The following is a 17,329-nucleotide window of genomic DNA, read 5'->3' as shown; positions in this document are numbered from 1 at the left end:
GGGGGGAGTGTAGCAGAAGCAGCAATAACTAAAATGAGGGGAAAAAGAGCTTACCTCGGGTATGTCTGTTGTGTCACCAGTTGGGGGGAAAAAGAGAATTCCAAGATGGCGTCCTGGGGTTTTTATTAGCATTTACCCCATGCAACTCTCGGAAAATCACGTTTCTGTCTCATGTGATTATGAAAATGGATAATTCCCGGCCACTATAAAAGCAGGAGGCTAGAGACGAGTCGGCAGTGTCCTGCAAACTGTGTGTGGGGGTGTTTCTGGCGATTGGAGTGTGTCTTCTTTTACCACGGTTATCACGGACAGGAATTCCCTCTCTTCTGGAGGTGGGCGATATTGACTATTTTGAAGTTGTACTGTTGCTGACAGAACATTTATTTATTTTTTTTTTTTTTGCCTACTACATTTTTGTTTCAAGTGGACTTTTTGATGTAAAAAAAAATCCAATATGTCTGTTGGTGCGGCTATGCCAGTTTAAATCAGTATGAAGCGTGTGCATTTGTTAAAAGTATTGTTTCGTAAAGGTATTTTTATGTGTAGAAAAACGTAACGTACGTTAAAATAGATAACAATGATTTTAATCTTAGCTTCCGAAAATTAGAATTCTCCTGATCAAAGCAAATGTTTCTTTCTTTCTTTTTCTTTATCTGATGTTAAAGTGTGTGACAATTAACAATCTCATATGTCTTTCACAGTTTTAATCTAATTTTCCGAAGAATTCAAAACTTGAAGCAGTGTCATTTTCAAAAGCTCAGATCGCAATCAATTATATTCATTTTAACATTAGTTTTGGTTGTCTATATTAATAGCACCTTTACTAAAGAAAAATGTTTTTTAAAAATTCTCTAGTATTCGGTTATATATATATATATATATATATATGATGATTGAGACGTCTTGTCAGACGAGTGCTCTTCCCTCAATCACTGAAAGTCCATGTGCCCGAATATGACTTTTTAGTCCTACCAGCGCCTTGCACACCCTCAAGTAGATATGACACTGAAAACGGTCATTCGTATGCATACACATATATACATACATGGATACATATATATATACACATACACACATATACACATACATATATATATACATACACATATATATACATATATGTATACATACACAATACATAAATACACATACATAGATATACACATACACACATGCATACATAAACACTCATACACATATATACACATGAATACACACATATACATACACACATACATATATCTACACATATATACATATATAAATTCATACACACATACATATACCTACACATATATACATATATACATTCATACACACATACACATACATAAACATACATATGCATACACATATATATGATGGCAGCAAATTCGCTTTCGAATATTACCATCACTCGATATAGCACAAAAAAGGTATATAGAAACACGAAAACATTCAGTGATGGACCGCACGAATATGACTTTTAAGCCCTTCCAAACTAAGGCATTGTGTCCGTTCAAGCACCCCCACATCACTGACACACATCTGCCAACCCACACCTAAGATTCGCCGTAGGCACATCTGGTGAAACCGCCCGAGACGTCTCAAATGCTCCCTGCATGTTGTCCAAGTTTCACAACCATAGATAAGAGTAGAGAGAACGCATGCGGCATAAACCTTAATCTTAGATAGCAGCAAGATCCCATGGCATCTCCACAAACGCCCGCCTAACTTTCCGAAGGCATCACTTGCCCTGCTGATCCATAACGATACCTCATCATCCAGGGCACCGGACATACTCAGTGTGCTACCCAAGTATACAATCTTAGTGACTACTACTATCCTTGACCCACAGATATAAACTGATGACTTATAGTATGGCATGCCCGGAGCAGGCTAATATATTAAGACAGTTTTTTTTTTCAGATTGATGGTCAGGCCCAATGCGCTGTAGGCAACCGCAAAGGCGTCCACAAGATGCTGCATATCAGTTACCGTATGAGCCACCAGATCACAGTCATCCACATAGAGCAAGTCACGAATCATGTTGGTGAGTACTTTTGTACTTGCATTGAAACGCCTAATGTTGAACAACCCCGCAGTAGTTCGGTAACGAGTATAGACACCATCAGAGCACATCCCAAATGCCATCCGAAAGACCGTGGTGAAATACAACGCAAAGAGTGTGGGTGCTGGGATGTCTCCCTGCTTAACACCATTTTCTACTGCGATAGGATCAGCCAGCTTTCCCTCAACATTGATGACAGACTTCATATCATCGTGGAAGAGCTTTAAGATGGTTACTAAAGGACAGGCAAGCTTTTTCAGAATCTCCCAGAAAGCATCCCTATTGACTGTATCAAAGGCCTTAGTTAAATCGATGAACACCTGATACAGTCCCTTTTGCTGTTCTATACATTTCTCCTGTAGTTGCCTGGCTGTAAAAATCATATTCACTGTCCCTCGACATCTTCTGAAACCACACTGCGACTCAGGCAAAACATCGTCAGCAATGTGCTCCAGCATTCTGTCTAGCATGACCCTACAGAGCACCTTACCGACTACTGACAAGAAAGAGATGCCCCGATAATTTCCACATTCATCTCTGCTACCCTTCCCCTTGTATAGCACTACCATCAATGCATTCCGCCAATCCTGCGGAATACACTCATCCCGCCAAGCAGTCTGCCACAAATCCGCCAAACGATGCATCATCTTGGGTCCAGAAAATTTAAAGATCTCCACATGCAAATGATTCGGATCAGGAGACTTTCCATTGTTCAGCTTATGGACAGCTGCTTCAACCTCCTGGAGAGAAGGAGCCTCTGCTAAGATATCCTTGACCGGATTGCTAGGAATCGACCTAACAAACTCCTGATCAACGTAAGGTTTGTTCAGGAGGTCACCGAAATGCTCCCTCCATCTATGAAGAATGTCGGTAGGGTCTCGAAGAATATCCCCACCATCCCTCGAACGCAGAGGATTGATAGGTGATCTGGATGGACCGTAAACCGCACGGAGTAGGCTGTATAAGACGTTGGTGTTGTTCAAATCCGAGGCGAGCACTATTTCCTCAGCTTTCTGCCTCCATCATTCATCCTGCATGTTACGCAATCTCCTCTGATTGCCTTAAACTTGTCCCTCAATCTATCTTGCTCACCATCCATCAAACCACCCCCGAGATAAGCGTGCAATGCCCTGGCCTTTGAATGAAGCAGAGCTTGAATTTCAGTATCATTCTCATTGAACCAATCCTGATGTTTACGCTCACAATAACCTAATACTCTTTAACAACCCTCATAGACAGATTCCTTAAAAGCAGGCCAAGTGTTTTTACAATCAATCTCTTCCATCTCCTTAACTAGTTTCTCCCTCACAATATTGTCCCTTAGACGGGCAACATTAAGTCGCTTTGGAATAGCCACGCTAGCTCCCCTAATCTTGGGCTTCATAACACACTTAATCTTTGCACGGACCAACCGATGGTCGGTCCAGCACTCTGCACGCTGCATGACACGAACACTGCAGATATCCCTCATTTCACGTTTTCTGACTAGCACATAGTCTATCAAGTGCCATTGTTTGGAACCAGGATGCATCCAGGTCGTCTTGTATTTGTCCTTCTGCTGAAACACGGTGTTACCGATTTAAAAAACCATCTCTGAACAAAACTGCAACATCAGACCATTGCTATTACACTTGCCCATTCCGTATTTACCCAGGACATCCCAGGTTTCAAAATCTCTTCCCATCCTATCATTAAAATCTTTAAGAATGAAGATCTTGTCAGCAGAGGGAATGCGTATAACTACACTGCACAAAGCAAGGTAGAAAGCAACCTTTTCATCTTCTGTTGCATCCACAGATACTCAAAAAAGTTATATAACGATCATTTACCAGAGGTAACCTCATAGTCATGATCCGGTCACTCACACCACACGGAAGTTCTTCCAGGCTAGAAAGAATTGATGACTTCATAGCAAAAGCCACGTCTGATTCCCTCTTACATCCATCCGCTCTACGACTCCAGAAAATGGTGTAGGTCCCAGCCAACTCAGAAAACTGTCCCTCATCAGCCAGCCTGGTCTCAGACAGAGCAAATATGTCCATGTCATAACGTTGAAGTTCCTTAGAGACAAGAGCAGATCTAGGCTCTGGACGCGTTATTGCTGACGGCAAGTCAAGCAGAGTCCGCACATTCCTACAGTCGATGGTCATTGTCATATATTTCCTCGCAGTAGCATGATGACGACCGGGTCTAGGCTGTGGAGTCCTGAAACACCTGCCGGGCCAGGCCCTGGAAATTCCAGTTCCCTAATTGCCATTTACGTTTATAATCATATTTTCCAACTTCATTGAATGTTTTGCCGTTTTAGGCTACAGCCAGCCTATTTTTTTCTTTTCTTTCCTCCCACTATCAAGATACACGAGATGGTAAAAAGTGCATCTAATTTATATCGAGCAATGCATGTGCCTGAGGATTGTAATGGTGGAGAAAGACTTTGCACCGAGACAATCCCACTCTCTAAACAACTGCCACATTGATCCAAAAAGAAGAGCAAGTCAACATCATTGGATGCAGCAGTCATCACAGGTTTTATATCAGAGTTTTCCTTCTCCTAGGGAAGTTGCTTTCACCACGGCTTAAAGAGCCCTACACATTCATATATATGCATATATACATACACACATATACATTATTACTCACATATACATATACATACACATATACACACATACATATACATATGTACATATATACACACGCATACATACATACATACATACATACATACATACATACATACTTACATATGACAGTAGATCAGTTATTACATGTTTCCAGTATGTAAGGCCTACACGCGTCACAACTTTTCCATCGTCACAGGATTTTTTTTGTAGGCAAATATTTGTTAGAGTATCTGTACCAAGATGTTATTGCAGCGTTTTAGCTTTGCGCGACAGCTAAGTCTCTCTTAGTTCAAAATGTGGAGATCCAGCAACAAGCAAGAGCAAGATAGCGAGAAACAAGCCAACCTGCAGACCAGATTATAATTCGGGTATTTGTCTTCCGCTTTTTTTTACATGGGGGTCACCACTTATCAAGGCCCGAAAGCCACTCAGGGATAAGGGTTACTGCGTGTAATCAATGAGATAATCCTGTAGTAATCCTTAGTATTGGGGGTTTTGATAGAGTGTCTTACTTAAGGGGGCGGTTTGTCAGGAATTTGTTTATGTTGAACTTGAAGACATCCAAGTTGTAGTCAGGTGGGGAAACAGGCAAGCGGCAGAGAGTTCCACTGGCGTGCAGTTCTAAGAAAGAAGCTTTGCTCATGGAATTTACGTTTGGATTTAGGCACAGATAAAGAGTGGGGAAAATTATTGACAGTAGTTTCAGCCAGACGGGTGTTTCTCGTGAAAGATTGGCGAAGAGGGACAAGGGATTCGAGCTCAGACCAGCACCTGCCATGGAAATAACGATAAAACAGAGACAGGCTCGCAACGTCTCTTCTGTGGGAGAGAGGTTGCAGGGAAGAGAAAAGGGAATCCCCCACTAAACCACGAAGTCTATTTTGTACTCTGTCAAGGTAGGATAGGCTGTTTTTAGCAGCTCCTGCCCAGATGTGGCAGCAGTACTCTATCCTTGGACGTACTTGGCTTTTATAAAGATAGAGAATTGCATTAGTAGTGAGATATCTTCTGGAGCGGTAGAAGGATCCCACCATTTTCCCATTGTCCCTGGCAACAGATTTGATGTACGTGTTTCATTTCAGATTAGGAGTAAATTTTAAATCATAGATTTGCTTCTCCTTGAGGGGTCGCCTTCACCACGACTTACGGAAGCCCTCTCCATTATAATGCTATATCGATCCCTGTCTGGGAGTAAGGTTGCTGGGCACTAGAGCATATTCCACACGCCGTAGGGTCATGCATCCCGCATCTGACAGGGCCTAAGCTTCTCTGGAGGTTTCTGTCAGGGTTACCTCACTCTTAGCCTTTGGTTAAAGAACCTTGGCCCATAAGACAGTGGGAGTCCAGTTATACAGCGCCAGACACATGCCGAGTCCCAACAATAAATAAATAAATAAAAACCAACACACACTACACGTAAAACAGGTGGTCATGTGTTACGGTGTCTGCGCAAATCCCAAATGGAAGGGGTGTCCAAAATGGCAGGACTCCCCAGCGATCACGATGACGGTGATGATGGGACCAATTAAATTAATTTAATCAATTTCCGTTTACCTATTCATGTTCAAATCAATTTAAATAAAATAATACATAAACAAAAACAATACATGTCCGACAAAAACGATACGCGTAATGGGCAGACCTTGATCACGATCTTCTGTTAAAAAAGTTCATAGAGGCAAAATCATTTTAAAAAACGTCAGGTCTCTTTGATGTTTATGACGATGATGATGAACACATAAATAAGTAAAAGAAATACATGTCCGACAGAAATTCTACGTATATATATATATATATATATATATATATATATATATATATATATATATATATATATATATGTCACTGACATACATCTGCCAACCCACACCTAAGATTCGCCGTATGTATATACTTCGGAATAAAATTATCTAATAATAAGCTTGTATGGAAACTTGTGATTATAAGATTTACAAGATATTACTGGCATCTAAATAAGGATTGCTCGATGTGCAAGATAGAGCTAATAAATCAAATTTTAGTCATTCAATGAATTTAAAAATTTATGACGTGAAATGTTTGAGTCTCAGATCAAAAGATTTTTATTATTTCTATGCAATAGAAAGAATACATTTGAAATATTTTAACTCCTTATCCTATAGGATTTCGATGTCTACCATCTCTTCAGAGTAGAAAATACACAAAAAATTATATATATATATATATATATATATATATATATATATATATATATATATATACATGGTTAATGGTAGTTAAGAGTGATAACTAATGAATTTAACGAGGTTATTAAGAGTGCTCAATAAAAGAATAGTAAGATACATTTTATTAATTTATGGATTTAAAATTTCACACAAATGTACTTGTATGTTCCTGGTCGTGTTTTTGATAGTTTTTGTATCGCAATGTCTTCGATAAGTACCGATAATCGATAATCGATAATCGAAAAAAAAAACGATGAAAGAAGGAACAGGCGATTTTGACTAAAGTTAACGTCTTACACAGCCTAACATCACAAGTGCATGTGAGAAGTTTTATTACTGCTCAAGCAGAAAAGTTCGGCATATAAAATCAACAGTAGGCTCTTTGATATGACAGGAGCGCGTTCGAAATGAATAACAAATTTGAACAATAATACTTGACGTTTGCCTTTTAAACTTTAATTCAAGCAATTATCATCACACAAGTAAAAAGGCACAGCCTATAAAATAAACAGGAGGTTCTTTGATATGATAGGGGCGCGTTCGAAATGAATGTTTCTGTTTATAGCACAATTGATGTATTATATTTTATTTTTGCATTTCAAACTTTAATTCAGGCCATTAGTGCAATATAAACTACAATTATTAACTGCCGGGATAATTGAAAATAGGTGATTTTATCGACAATAAATTATAGGAGGGTAAGACATTTGTTGATCCTCATTCATTTCCGGACAACGTCAGGTCTCCCCTAGAGTATATATATATATATATATATATATATATATATATATATATATATATATATATACCTAGAATTACTTTTAATACTTACAGACATTAGTGTTTTATCCTCTCGGGAATCAACAGCGCAGGGAATCACGATTTCCGCCTGTCGCGAGATTCGAACCCGGCCACGGAGCCATCTCTGACTCCATTTGCAAGGAACAAACCGCTCGGCTAATGTTATCAGTGTTTATAAATAAGCTGTGTGTCATTAAGATTCATGCATTTAATTATAACTTATGTTCTCACCTTATACGACAAATGTGATTTCAATCAAATTCCTACCTTTTCTTGAAGTTGCTTTTTAATTTCTAATTCGTTCTTTTGTCGCGCCTCTTCTAATAATTGGTTCATTTTATGTTCCATCTCGTTCCTAGAAAGATCAAACAGAAATAAACAAGTGTTATTATTACTTTATAACGAAATTATGTAAACAGTTTCTCGATTAATATCCATATGGTTTACACACTTTTTTTCTCATAAAATAATAAGTCTTACGAAAATACATAAATGCATACTTCTTTTTTTGTTTTTTCACCAATATTTGTTTCAGGCTTTTGCTTTTAACAGCAAGTGTTTACACGGCATTGGTAATGACCGAGTTTATATCTATTGGCATTTGCGTGATCGCATCTGTATAATAATGCAGTAGAACCCCGGGATACGGCATTAATCCGTTCCAGGGTTGGGATCGTAAGGCGAACTCGCCATATGGCGGTCCTAAGCAAAATTTTATACAGTACATATTAAAAATTAGTAACAAAATACCGTACAGTATGCAAAAACATTTTTTTTATAATACCGGAAGGCGGGGCAAATGCCTTTAACAGGGGACGAAAGAAAGATCGTAACCTAGGGAGCACTATGCCGGTCACCGTATCCCGGGGTTCTACTGTACACTAAAGCTCCAAAGTACTGTCCGCGGGGGTTCTACTGTACACTAGTCTCCAAAGTACTGTCCGCGGACCAGACCCGGCCGGTCAATGTCTTTAATCTGGCCAGCAGGTATCTTATAGAAAACCTAAAAATATACACAGGAAAAGATTTTTATATCTGTTGGAATTTGCGCTATCCCATCTGTATAATAATACAGTAGAACCCCGGGATACGGCGTTAATCCGTTCTAGGGTTGACATCGTAAGGTGAAATCGTCGTATGGCGGGATTGTGTAAAAATAAAGAAAAGAATGTGGCTTCAGAGCACAAGTTTCACTCAAAATAAGAAAACCATCAAAACAACATTAAATACGTCATTTGCTAGAGGTATGCCGCGTATTCTTCTTGATTTTGACTCTCCGTTGCCAGCCATCATTTTTATTTTCTATTGCAATCGACACAAAATTCATTTTTTTTTTCTGTTAAATATGTTGCGGTTTACTTAATAAAGTTGATAAACTACAGCAATAATACATTTGTGACGGTTCTCCACTTCCTCCTTCTATATTGTTATATCAGTAATGCACCAATTTCGTACTTCTAAAGTCAGTACTAAGTAAGAATTTTCGAATGTCAATTTTTTTAACAGAACATTCTGCACTGATTCAAATTTTGGAGACAATTGGCTTGTTAACCATGTTTTATGGTTATTCATCCACTGTTTCTTTTTAAGTTTATTCATTTTTATTTTATCACTAGCGGGGGTACCCGGCGTTGCCCGAGTGTTTGTTTCCGGGACGGGGGGGAGTTTTAAAAAATGTTATGGTAGGTAAGTAGGAAGGATCAAACCCGGAGTCATGAGAAAAAGTAGGAAAATAAAGTGTGAAAATAAAAACAAAAAAAAAACATCTGCAATATTAACAGTTCGGCCACCAAGAAAAGTCCATTCCAGTTGTTTAGGAAAAAAAAACAAAAAGAACGACTACGGTAGGTCGGCGCGAACGTGAAAATATAATGTGAGTTGTCCAGCACGCTAACCACTACGCCACAGAGCACTGCAGCTTAGCTTAGTGATTTTAAATAACTTGACATGAAAGAACTACGAAGCCAAACCGGTGTTCTCTTCTCAACTGTTCCTTGTGAACGATCCCCAAACGGTGTTAAGTGGTGGTAGGGGGAGGAGGAATTTATAAGAGAGAAAATATTTTACCACTTCCATTGATCTTAACCGATTTTGGCCGTAACTTCTCAGCAGAAAAAGTATAGAAATCTAAGATTATCGAGGAATTTGAGAAATAATAAGCCTATAACACACCTCAGATATTGTTCTGCCGTTTGTGCATATTATATTTGCATGAAATATCTTGATTTTAATCCTATTAAGGTCAAAATCCGACGGGAAAAATGAGTTTATTTTATTTATATAGAGATTATTATTTTTTTTTTTTTTGCCACACACTGAGTGCCTGCGATCCCAGGCTAAATTTGTAGGAGATCTCGGAGTAGTAGGGGACTCCAGAGATAGTGCGTTATGGCCCACATATGTGTGGACATGCCGTGACACACTACCAACCCCTACCCCACTGTTTTGTAGGTGCCCTTGGTTGGGCGAAGACTAAGGGAACCAACCCCAAAATCAAGCACCACTACCTTGTGGGCCTTATCACAGCAAAAGACTAACAGATGGGAACTCTGATTTCAAACCGTACTGCTACCTTGCAGTTTTTCTTACAGGGCTATGGAAGCCTCATCCAGAAAGAAAAGGCGTAATAGCGGTCACAATAAGGCAACTGTTTACCTCATTGAGATTACTTTCGACAGAAGCTGCGGCCTCCTCTGCTGCCAGTCGTCGCGGGTTTGCTCCACTGGACATGAGCATTGGAGGTTCAGAGGGTGTTTATCTGATGCGCAACAGATACTGCACCTAAACTCCGCAAGCAAGTCTGGAGCCAAGGTGGAAGGCCCCGTGGCGATCGAGTGATACTACGCCAACACTGAGGGATAAAGCACTGAGGCCCCAACTAGTCATCGTCAAGACTAACGGGCTGCATGATGATGATGATGATGATGATGATGATGATGATGATGATTTTTTTTATTTGAGCCCGCGCAGTCCTTAAAAAATCAGCAATATTCCACCCCTTCGTTGGAAAACTTTGGAGACCCCTGCACGAAGGAAATTGCATATTCGTACTCCGTTATCACCTTGCACATCCATTTAAACATATAATTGTCTGATAGTGTGTCGCTAAGGTAAAAGTTTTGACTTGATCCACTATAAAATAAACAGGGTACAAAACCGGCTTCGAAATCTGGTGGACGATGTCCTTTTCTTCTCCGTATTACCTCTTTTTCACGAAATAGACGTTGCAAATTTATCTCTGCTCTATCGTTATTTTCATGACAAATGCCTAACTGAGGTTCAATATATGCCCTCATATAAAATATTCACGACAGAAGTCACTCTTTCTGTCTGTGCCTGCAACTAAAAGAAAATTTCATGAGCATAGTTTCTTTTCTTGGAACTGTCCATCTGTGGAACACAATACCTCGGGGATGCTTCCTAGTTGATTACAACATGGTCAAACGTAAACAAATTCTTGTTCAGTCGTCCTCTATGAATAAATTTCTATTAATTTCAACCATCACCGTCCATCACAGTATTGTCTCGTCTGGCATTCATTAACCCTTATTGCTATAGAATGGATCAAGAGAGAAAGAGAGGAGTGTGAGTTATAGTGTAGACACCTTGACCGGAAGTCAAGATCAGCTGATCGGATTGCGTGTGAGCCATGTGATCAAGTTAGCTGAATTGGGGAGATTTGGTTGAGACTTGGAAGAGAGCAGACGGCTTCGCTGTTGTCTCCTTCCCTTTGCTGGGGGGGAGGCAAACGCTGACGTGGTATATATAAGACCTAGAAGAAGAAACCACACAGGCCAAATTCCCTTTCCATTCTTCTGCGATCGATCTGGAAGGTGAATAAAAACTATAGAATCAATTTCTTGTCTTGGAGTGAAATGAATCTTCGTCCCCAAAAACAGGTACCAGTCTCCCTCCCAGACGAGGTGTTCCAGATGAACTAACAAAAAAGCAGAAGGTATGGTGAAAATGCATGTCACACACACAACGACATTAACTCTGATAAGATAATTAAACACTCAATTGGTAAGAAATATATGTATCAATATTTATAGAAACACTCCCGTTCATACAAAACTGTATCTCGCTTTATATATACCTGTTTATGTCTCCAACATGCTATCTCTTCCAACATGAACATCATAATGCGGTCGTGGATATGACCTTAAACTATATCCAGTGGTGAGGCCCCAGCTTGCGGGCTTTGGGGAGTGTGGAGCCACCCTTTAATTGCAATTGCTCCCAGGTCCACTCTCACCCGGAGTGGTAGTACCTGTTAGGGTCCCAACTATGGGTTAAATAGAAACCGACTTGAAAACAACAAATATATTCTAATTAAAAAAGTTTTCTTCAAAATTTTTGGATTCGGCATTAAATAACTTGAAAAGGGTTGATACGACGTAAAACGAAAACAACCAAACCAATCTATCATAATGCATACACAATCTTCATAAATTAAATTATCATTTTTAAGCGTAATGCACGACCCAAAAACGCCAGGCGTCCAACTACTATGCTACATTTCAATATGTGCTATTGTGTGCCAAAAACTTCTACGCCTCAAAATTGAATAAAATCAGAAAAGTCTTACCTGAACTTTTCTCTTTCCATCATTTGTTTGTTTTTCAATACCAATCTCTTCATTCTCGAGGCGACATTATCCTTACTGTTTTTGAAAGCGTATTTCATCTCGGCTTCGTGTTTCTCAACCATCGTCTCCTGGCGTTTCAGCATTCGCTTCTGGAGATTTTCTTGGAGAATCTAAATGCATAATAAAAAAAAACATGATTTGTATTATTTACATTGTTCGGACTATTGTTATCATCTTGGTTGTTATTTTCACAACGTTTCGGCCGATGTAATCCCCGACCATCTTTAGGTGTACCTTATTGGTTAACAGCGGAAAGAATGTGTTTCTTCTTTTTTCCAGATCTTCTTCATAATAGTAATTCTTTTCGGGGTCTATAACAACAAACTTAATCAGGGGGTTGACATTGGAAATTACTTTTTTTCCATCCCTCTTTGCCGTTAAATTGTACATGTAATAGAGATGGTACCGTATATCGAGAGAAGGCGATGAAGAGGGAAGTATTGAAGAGGAGGTATTTGAGAAGAGAAAAGGGGGAGAGCGAGAAGGAGAAAGAGTAGGAGATATATAGAGAGAGTAGAGATATTGAGATTAACTGAAAGATACGTAGAAAGAGTTGTTTTTAAGGATGATATTACACATTTTAACTTTTCTATCTTGTTGTTCATGAGGTCCCATGCTAGTAGACAAATCAAAACTTTTAGTTCGTTAAAACCGGACAAAACTTATAGATGTTGACTTAGAATGGGTGCTTTGTTTCAAATTGATGACTGAATGTTATTAAATTTGTGATCGAGTTCGCATTAAATACAAATCCATATTAATCCCTAACTCTGCATCGAACAGATACCAGAATACACTGTTCGCTGAAACATAATAAAGGTCCATACCAAAATTCGGCCAGATCGGACCAGTACTTTCCGAAAAAAAGTTGAACGGACAGAGAAAAGTGAATATATTGCAAATGTTTGAATTAAATTCAACAGAATGTCGAAAAACAGACTAAGGATAAAAATAAAAATCAAAACGTTAATCTTATTATGTTTCGACTCATGACTTTCTTCAAATGTGTTTCATTATTGTCTGACATTTTGCTATGGTGTTAAATGGTAATAAAACGAAAAGAACACAAGACTTTTAGAAACAAACATGCATTCACATATATTACAGGCAAGGCGGGTTGAGAAATACCGTTCCTCAACTGTTGGACGTTTGCACACAGCCTCCTTGGCCGCGTACCAATCTCTGACTCTCAGGCACCGGTACTCGTTACCGGAAGTGACGTCATCAGAGGAAATAACGTCATGAGATAGTCCATTAATCCCATGGATGGGGCGTCTCCAACACATTTCTATGTAATTTTGACTTTACTCTAGTTCTGCCAGCCATGACCTATTAGAAATAAATTAGTTTGTAATTGTATATTCTTTATATTGACTGATCATTGAACCTTCGAAGCTCCAGAGGGCAGTCACTTAGAACTGATTATTACTATATTACTATATTATATTTGAAAAAGTATTTTCCACGTACAGTGCTAGTATGATTTTTTTTAGCTTTAAACCTGTTCTTGTTATATATATATATATATATATATATGTATATATATATATTAACTCTTTTTCAAGATGTCTTTTAACATGTTTTATTAATCATTTGTTCATATTCTTACATATATATATATATATATATATATATATATATATATATATATATATAAAATAAAATAAAAATTACAATTAAATTTACCAAAATGATCCAAGATGGTAAAACTAAAGTATATTGTAAATATTAAAGAATTAATATTTATACAGTTATCTCAGCCAGAAGTAAAAGCTGGATAAAACTAAATAGGAGATAGAGCTTATAATAGGAAGTGAAGAAAAAGGTGATTACACGTGAATGGATAGTCTGGTGAAAGATAAATAATCCAATGACGGTAAAATCCAAAAATATAACTTCAAGAAAGTTAATTGAAATGCAAATGGAAATTAAATTAACTTTCTTGAAGTTATATTTTTGGATTTTACCGTCATTGGATTATTTATCTTTCACCAGACTATCCATTCACGTGTAATCACCTTTTTCTTCACCATATTACCTCTGCTTCACTTTTTTTGTTATCAAGTAAGATCTTTGACTTACTTGTTGTTTCATCAAATACTTTTGTATGCAAAATCCGATCCAGCATTTTGCTAATTCCTACCCTCTGATGAGAAGGAAAGTATTTCTTGGAAACTCCGCGCATTAAGGACTATCCACTTATCTAGTGTTTCCTTATCAGATTAAATATGTTTTTAACTCCTTTTCAAAGTGTTTTTCACATGTTTTATTAACTGTTTGCTCCTATATATATATATATATATATATATATATATATATATATATATATATATATATATATATATATATTATATTATATTATATTATATTATATTATATATATAAATATATAATATATGTATATTATATATGGATGAGGATCCTGTTCCGTCCTCATCGAGAGATTTGGTATCTCCGATAAGTAGTCTCTACTTCGTAAAAATACATAGCTACATGCAACATACAAACTCCTTAAACATCTCTACACCTATTAAGTTGAGTTATTTGTCGCACTAATATTGATGTTAAAATTAAATCGAACTTCATAATATACTCCGGCATGGATATTCGAGCTACTTCAGGAAGGTTAACAAATTTTCATATCCTTTGGAAAACTAACTTTAATTACTAATTCGTTTTTATGGTTGCTTATTGTATGATTGGTTTTATTTAACTATTACGCATAGTTCTATTTATGCATATTTTCAACATTGTGTATCATTGCGTAGCATTTAGGATGAGAAGGTTCTAGCACACACACACACAAACACACACACACACACACATACATATATATATATATATATATATATAAGTTAATGTGTCTGTGTGTGTGTGTGTCTGTTTGTGTACATTTCTCTACGCAATAACTCTGTCAATTTTTAGTCTGCAGACTCGAAATTTGAATATACAGGGTATTGAGATTTGGAAAAATCTTTGTAATCGGTGCTCGGGCAGAAATGTTTCTGTTAAGGGGGTCAACGTTCGACGATTTGACCTTTGAGAACCCTACCAAATTCCTCCGATAATTTTGAGTCTAAACACTTGAAATTTTAAATATAGGTTCCTTGGACATGGATCTAACTTAATAATTTGAGTCCAAAACAATAAACGTTAAGGTGTCATAATAGGGGTCAAAGTTTTAAAAAATTGACTACTTTTTTCCTTTTTTTTTTTTTTTGCTCAACATACACCTCCAAACTACCGCTAATATATATATATATATATATATATATATATATATATATATATATATATATATATATATGTATGTATATATATACTAAAAGTTGCCATGTCTATTTCTGATACGATCTCTACCTAACTACTTTGTCAATTTGATGTACTGAAACTTGATATATCGGATATTCGGACCTGTGGAACAACATCGATTGGATTTTTAGTCGGGAAAAATAGTTGCTAAGGCAACAAAACTGAAATTTTCGAAGTTTCAGACGTAATTCAACGTAATATGTATGCTCTACGCATGCGCATATATACATTTACGGGTTAAACTACGTTAAATTGTCAACTTTTGATATGCATGTGTCGTTAGCTTAGATGGTAGCGAATTCCGCTAGAGAGCTGAATATTTTGGTTTTGATTTAAGCTAATGGTACCAATTAATATTTTGTAACATTTTTGAGATCATTCCTATATATTGGGTACAATATCATAATAAATAGAGAATTGATTCTATTATAATAAATACGAAATTAGCATAAATAAAAATATATCGAAGCGTATTATTATTATTATTATTATTATTATTATTATTATTATTATTATTATTTTATCTTCTACTTATACTTATGTATATTCAGTTTATATTAAACGTCCTCTACTCGAGCTAGCTTTAATTTAAGTAATTTAATTTAAAAATACATTAATTTATTAGATAAATGTCTAATTTTGTAATAGAATTATTTTTTTTAATATATCTTCCTAAGAGTGACATGTGCGTAGAGATATTTTTAAATGATTTTCATATTTAAATATCCTATTAATTATTTTGAACGTTTCAATCAAATCCACCTAACCAGGATGACGTAAGATGTTTATAAAAATAGAGTCATTCAGACATATGGAAAAAAAAGGGTTCACAGAAGTTGTTAGATGTGGAAACAAGAAGATAAACGACGAGGAGGAATACCCCCCTCTCTCTCTCTCTCTCTCTCTCTCTCTCTCTCTCTCTCTCTCTCTCTCTCTCTCTCTCTCTCTCTCTCTCTTTGGCATACGGTAATAACAATTCAAACTGTTTATTTGTGTGTCGCCCGAATTTCGCGAGGGAAGGTAAGACACAATATCAGTTTTTAATATGGGAAATATCCAATTGCCTTCTGTAATTTATCTTTATGTATTACTAGCAGGCCGCCCGGCGTAACCCGGTTGTAAAATACGCATAAATATGATATTTAATTTATACAGATTCCACATTTATTATTATTATTATTATTATTATTATTATTATTATTATTATTATTATTATTATTAGAGCCAACCCTCTACCGATTGTATTATAGTAAAAAAAAAAGAAACTGAGACATGTGCATGCCTATATTATGTTTATTTTTCTAAACGGTTAACTTCTTGTAAATAAACAAAGATTGGAACTGACATCGAAACCAAAACCTAAAGACAGTAAGTCAACCATACGATAAACATTAGGCCAGCTTTCGACTATCTTTAAAAAGTGTTTTCAAGCCTACTTATTCTTACCATAGGAAGCTATCATATGAACGATTCACGCATGCGCCGTTGATAATAGATAAAAATCTGATGATCCACACGTCCTGAATTTTTCAATTTTTACTCCATTAGCAGGCATTTTTTCTGGGTGAAATCAATGAAACGTTTCCCACGTGTCTGAATATTCTATATACCAAATTTCAAGTCTGTAGATGAAAATTCGCTGAGTATATAGGTTGAGAGTTGTCTCACACACATACACATTCTTACTTTT

General features: G+C 36.9%; 1 protein-coding gene across 2 annotated transcripts in view; it reads right to left on the bottom strand.

Annotated features, from left to right (window-relative positions):
- Positions 1 to 17,329, bottom strand: part of LOC145283508 (uncharacterized) — a 204,787-nt gene that overhangs the window by 25,151 nt on the left and 162,307 nt on the right. For both annotated transcript variants that reach the window (XM_080132342.1, XM_080132343.1), the window contains exons 26-27: positions 12,268 to 12,437; positions 7,947 to 8,034 (exon numbers count right to left, since the gene is read on the bottom strand). In XM_080132342.1, the coding sequence (XP_079988468.1) occupies positions 7,947 to 8,034; positions 12,268 to 12,437 (258 nt within the window). The remainder of the gene's footprint in view (positions 1 to 7,946; positions 8,035 to 12,267; positions 12,438 to 17,329) is intronic.

The sequence above is a fragment of the Euprymna scolopes genome, chromosome 8 (assembly GCF_053919585.1).
Source record: "Euprymna scolopes isolate OS-2025 chromosome 8, ASM5391958v1, whole genome shotgun sequence".
Lineage (NCBI taxonomy): Eukaryota > Metazoa > Mollusca > Cephalopoda > Sepiida > Sepiolidae > Euprymna > Euprymna scolopes.
This window is presented reverse-complemented; position numbering and strand designations above follow the sequence as displayed.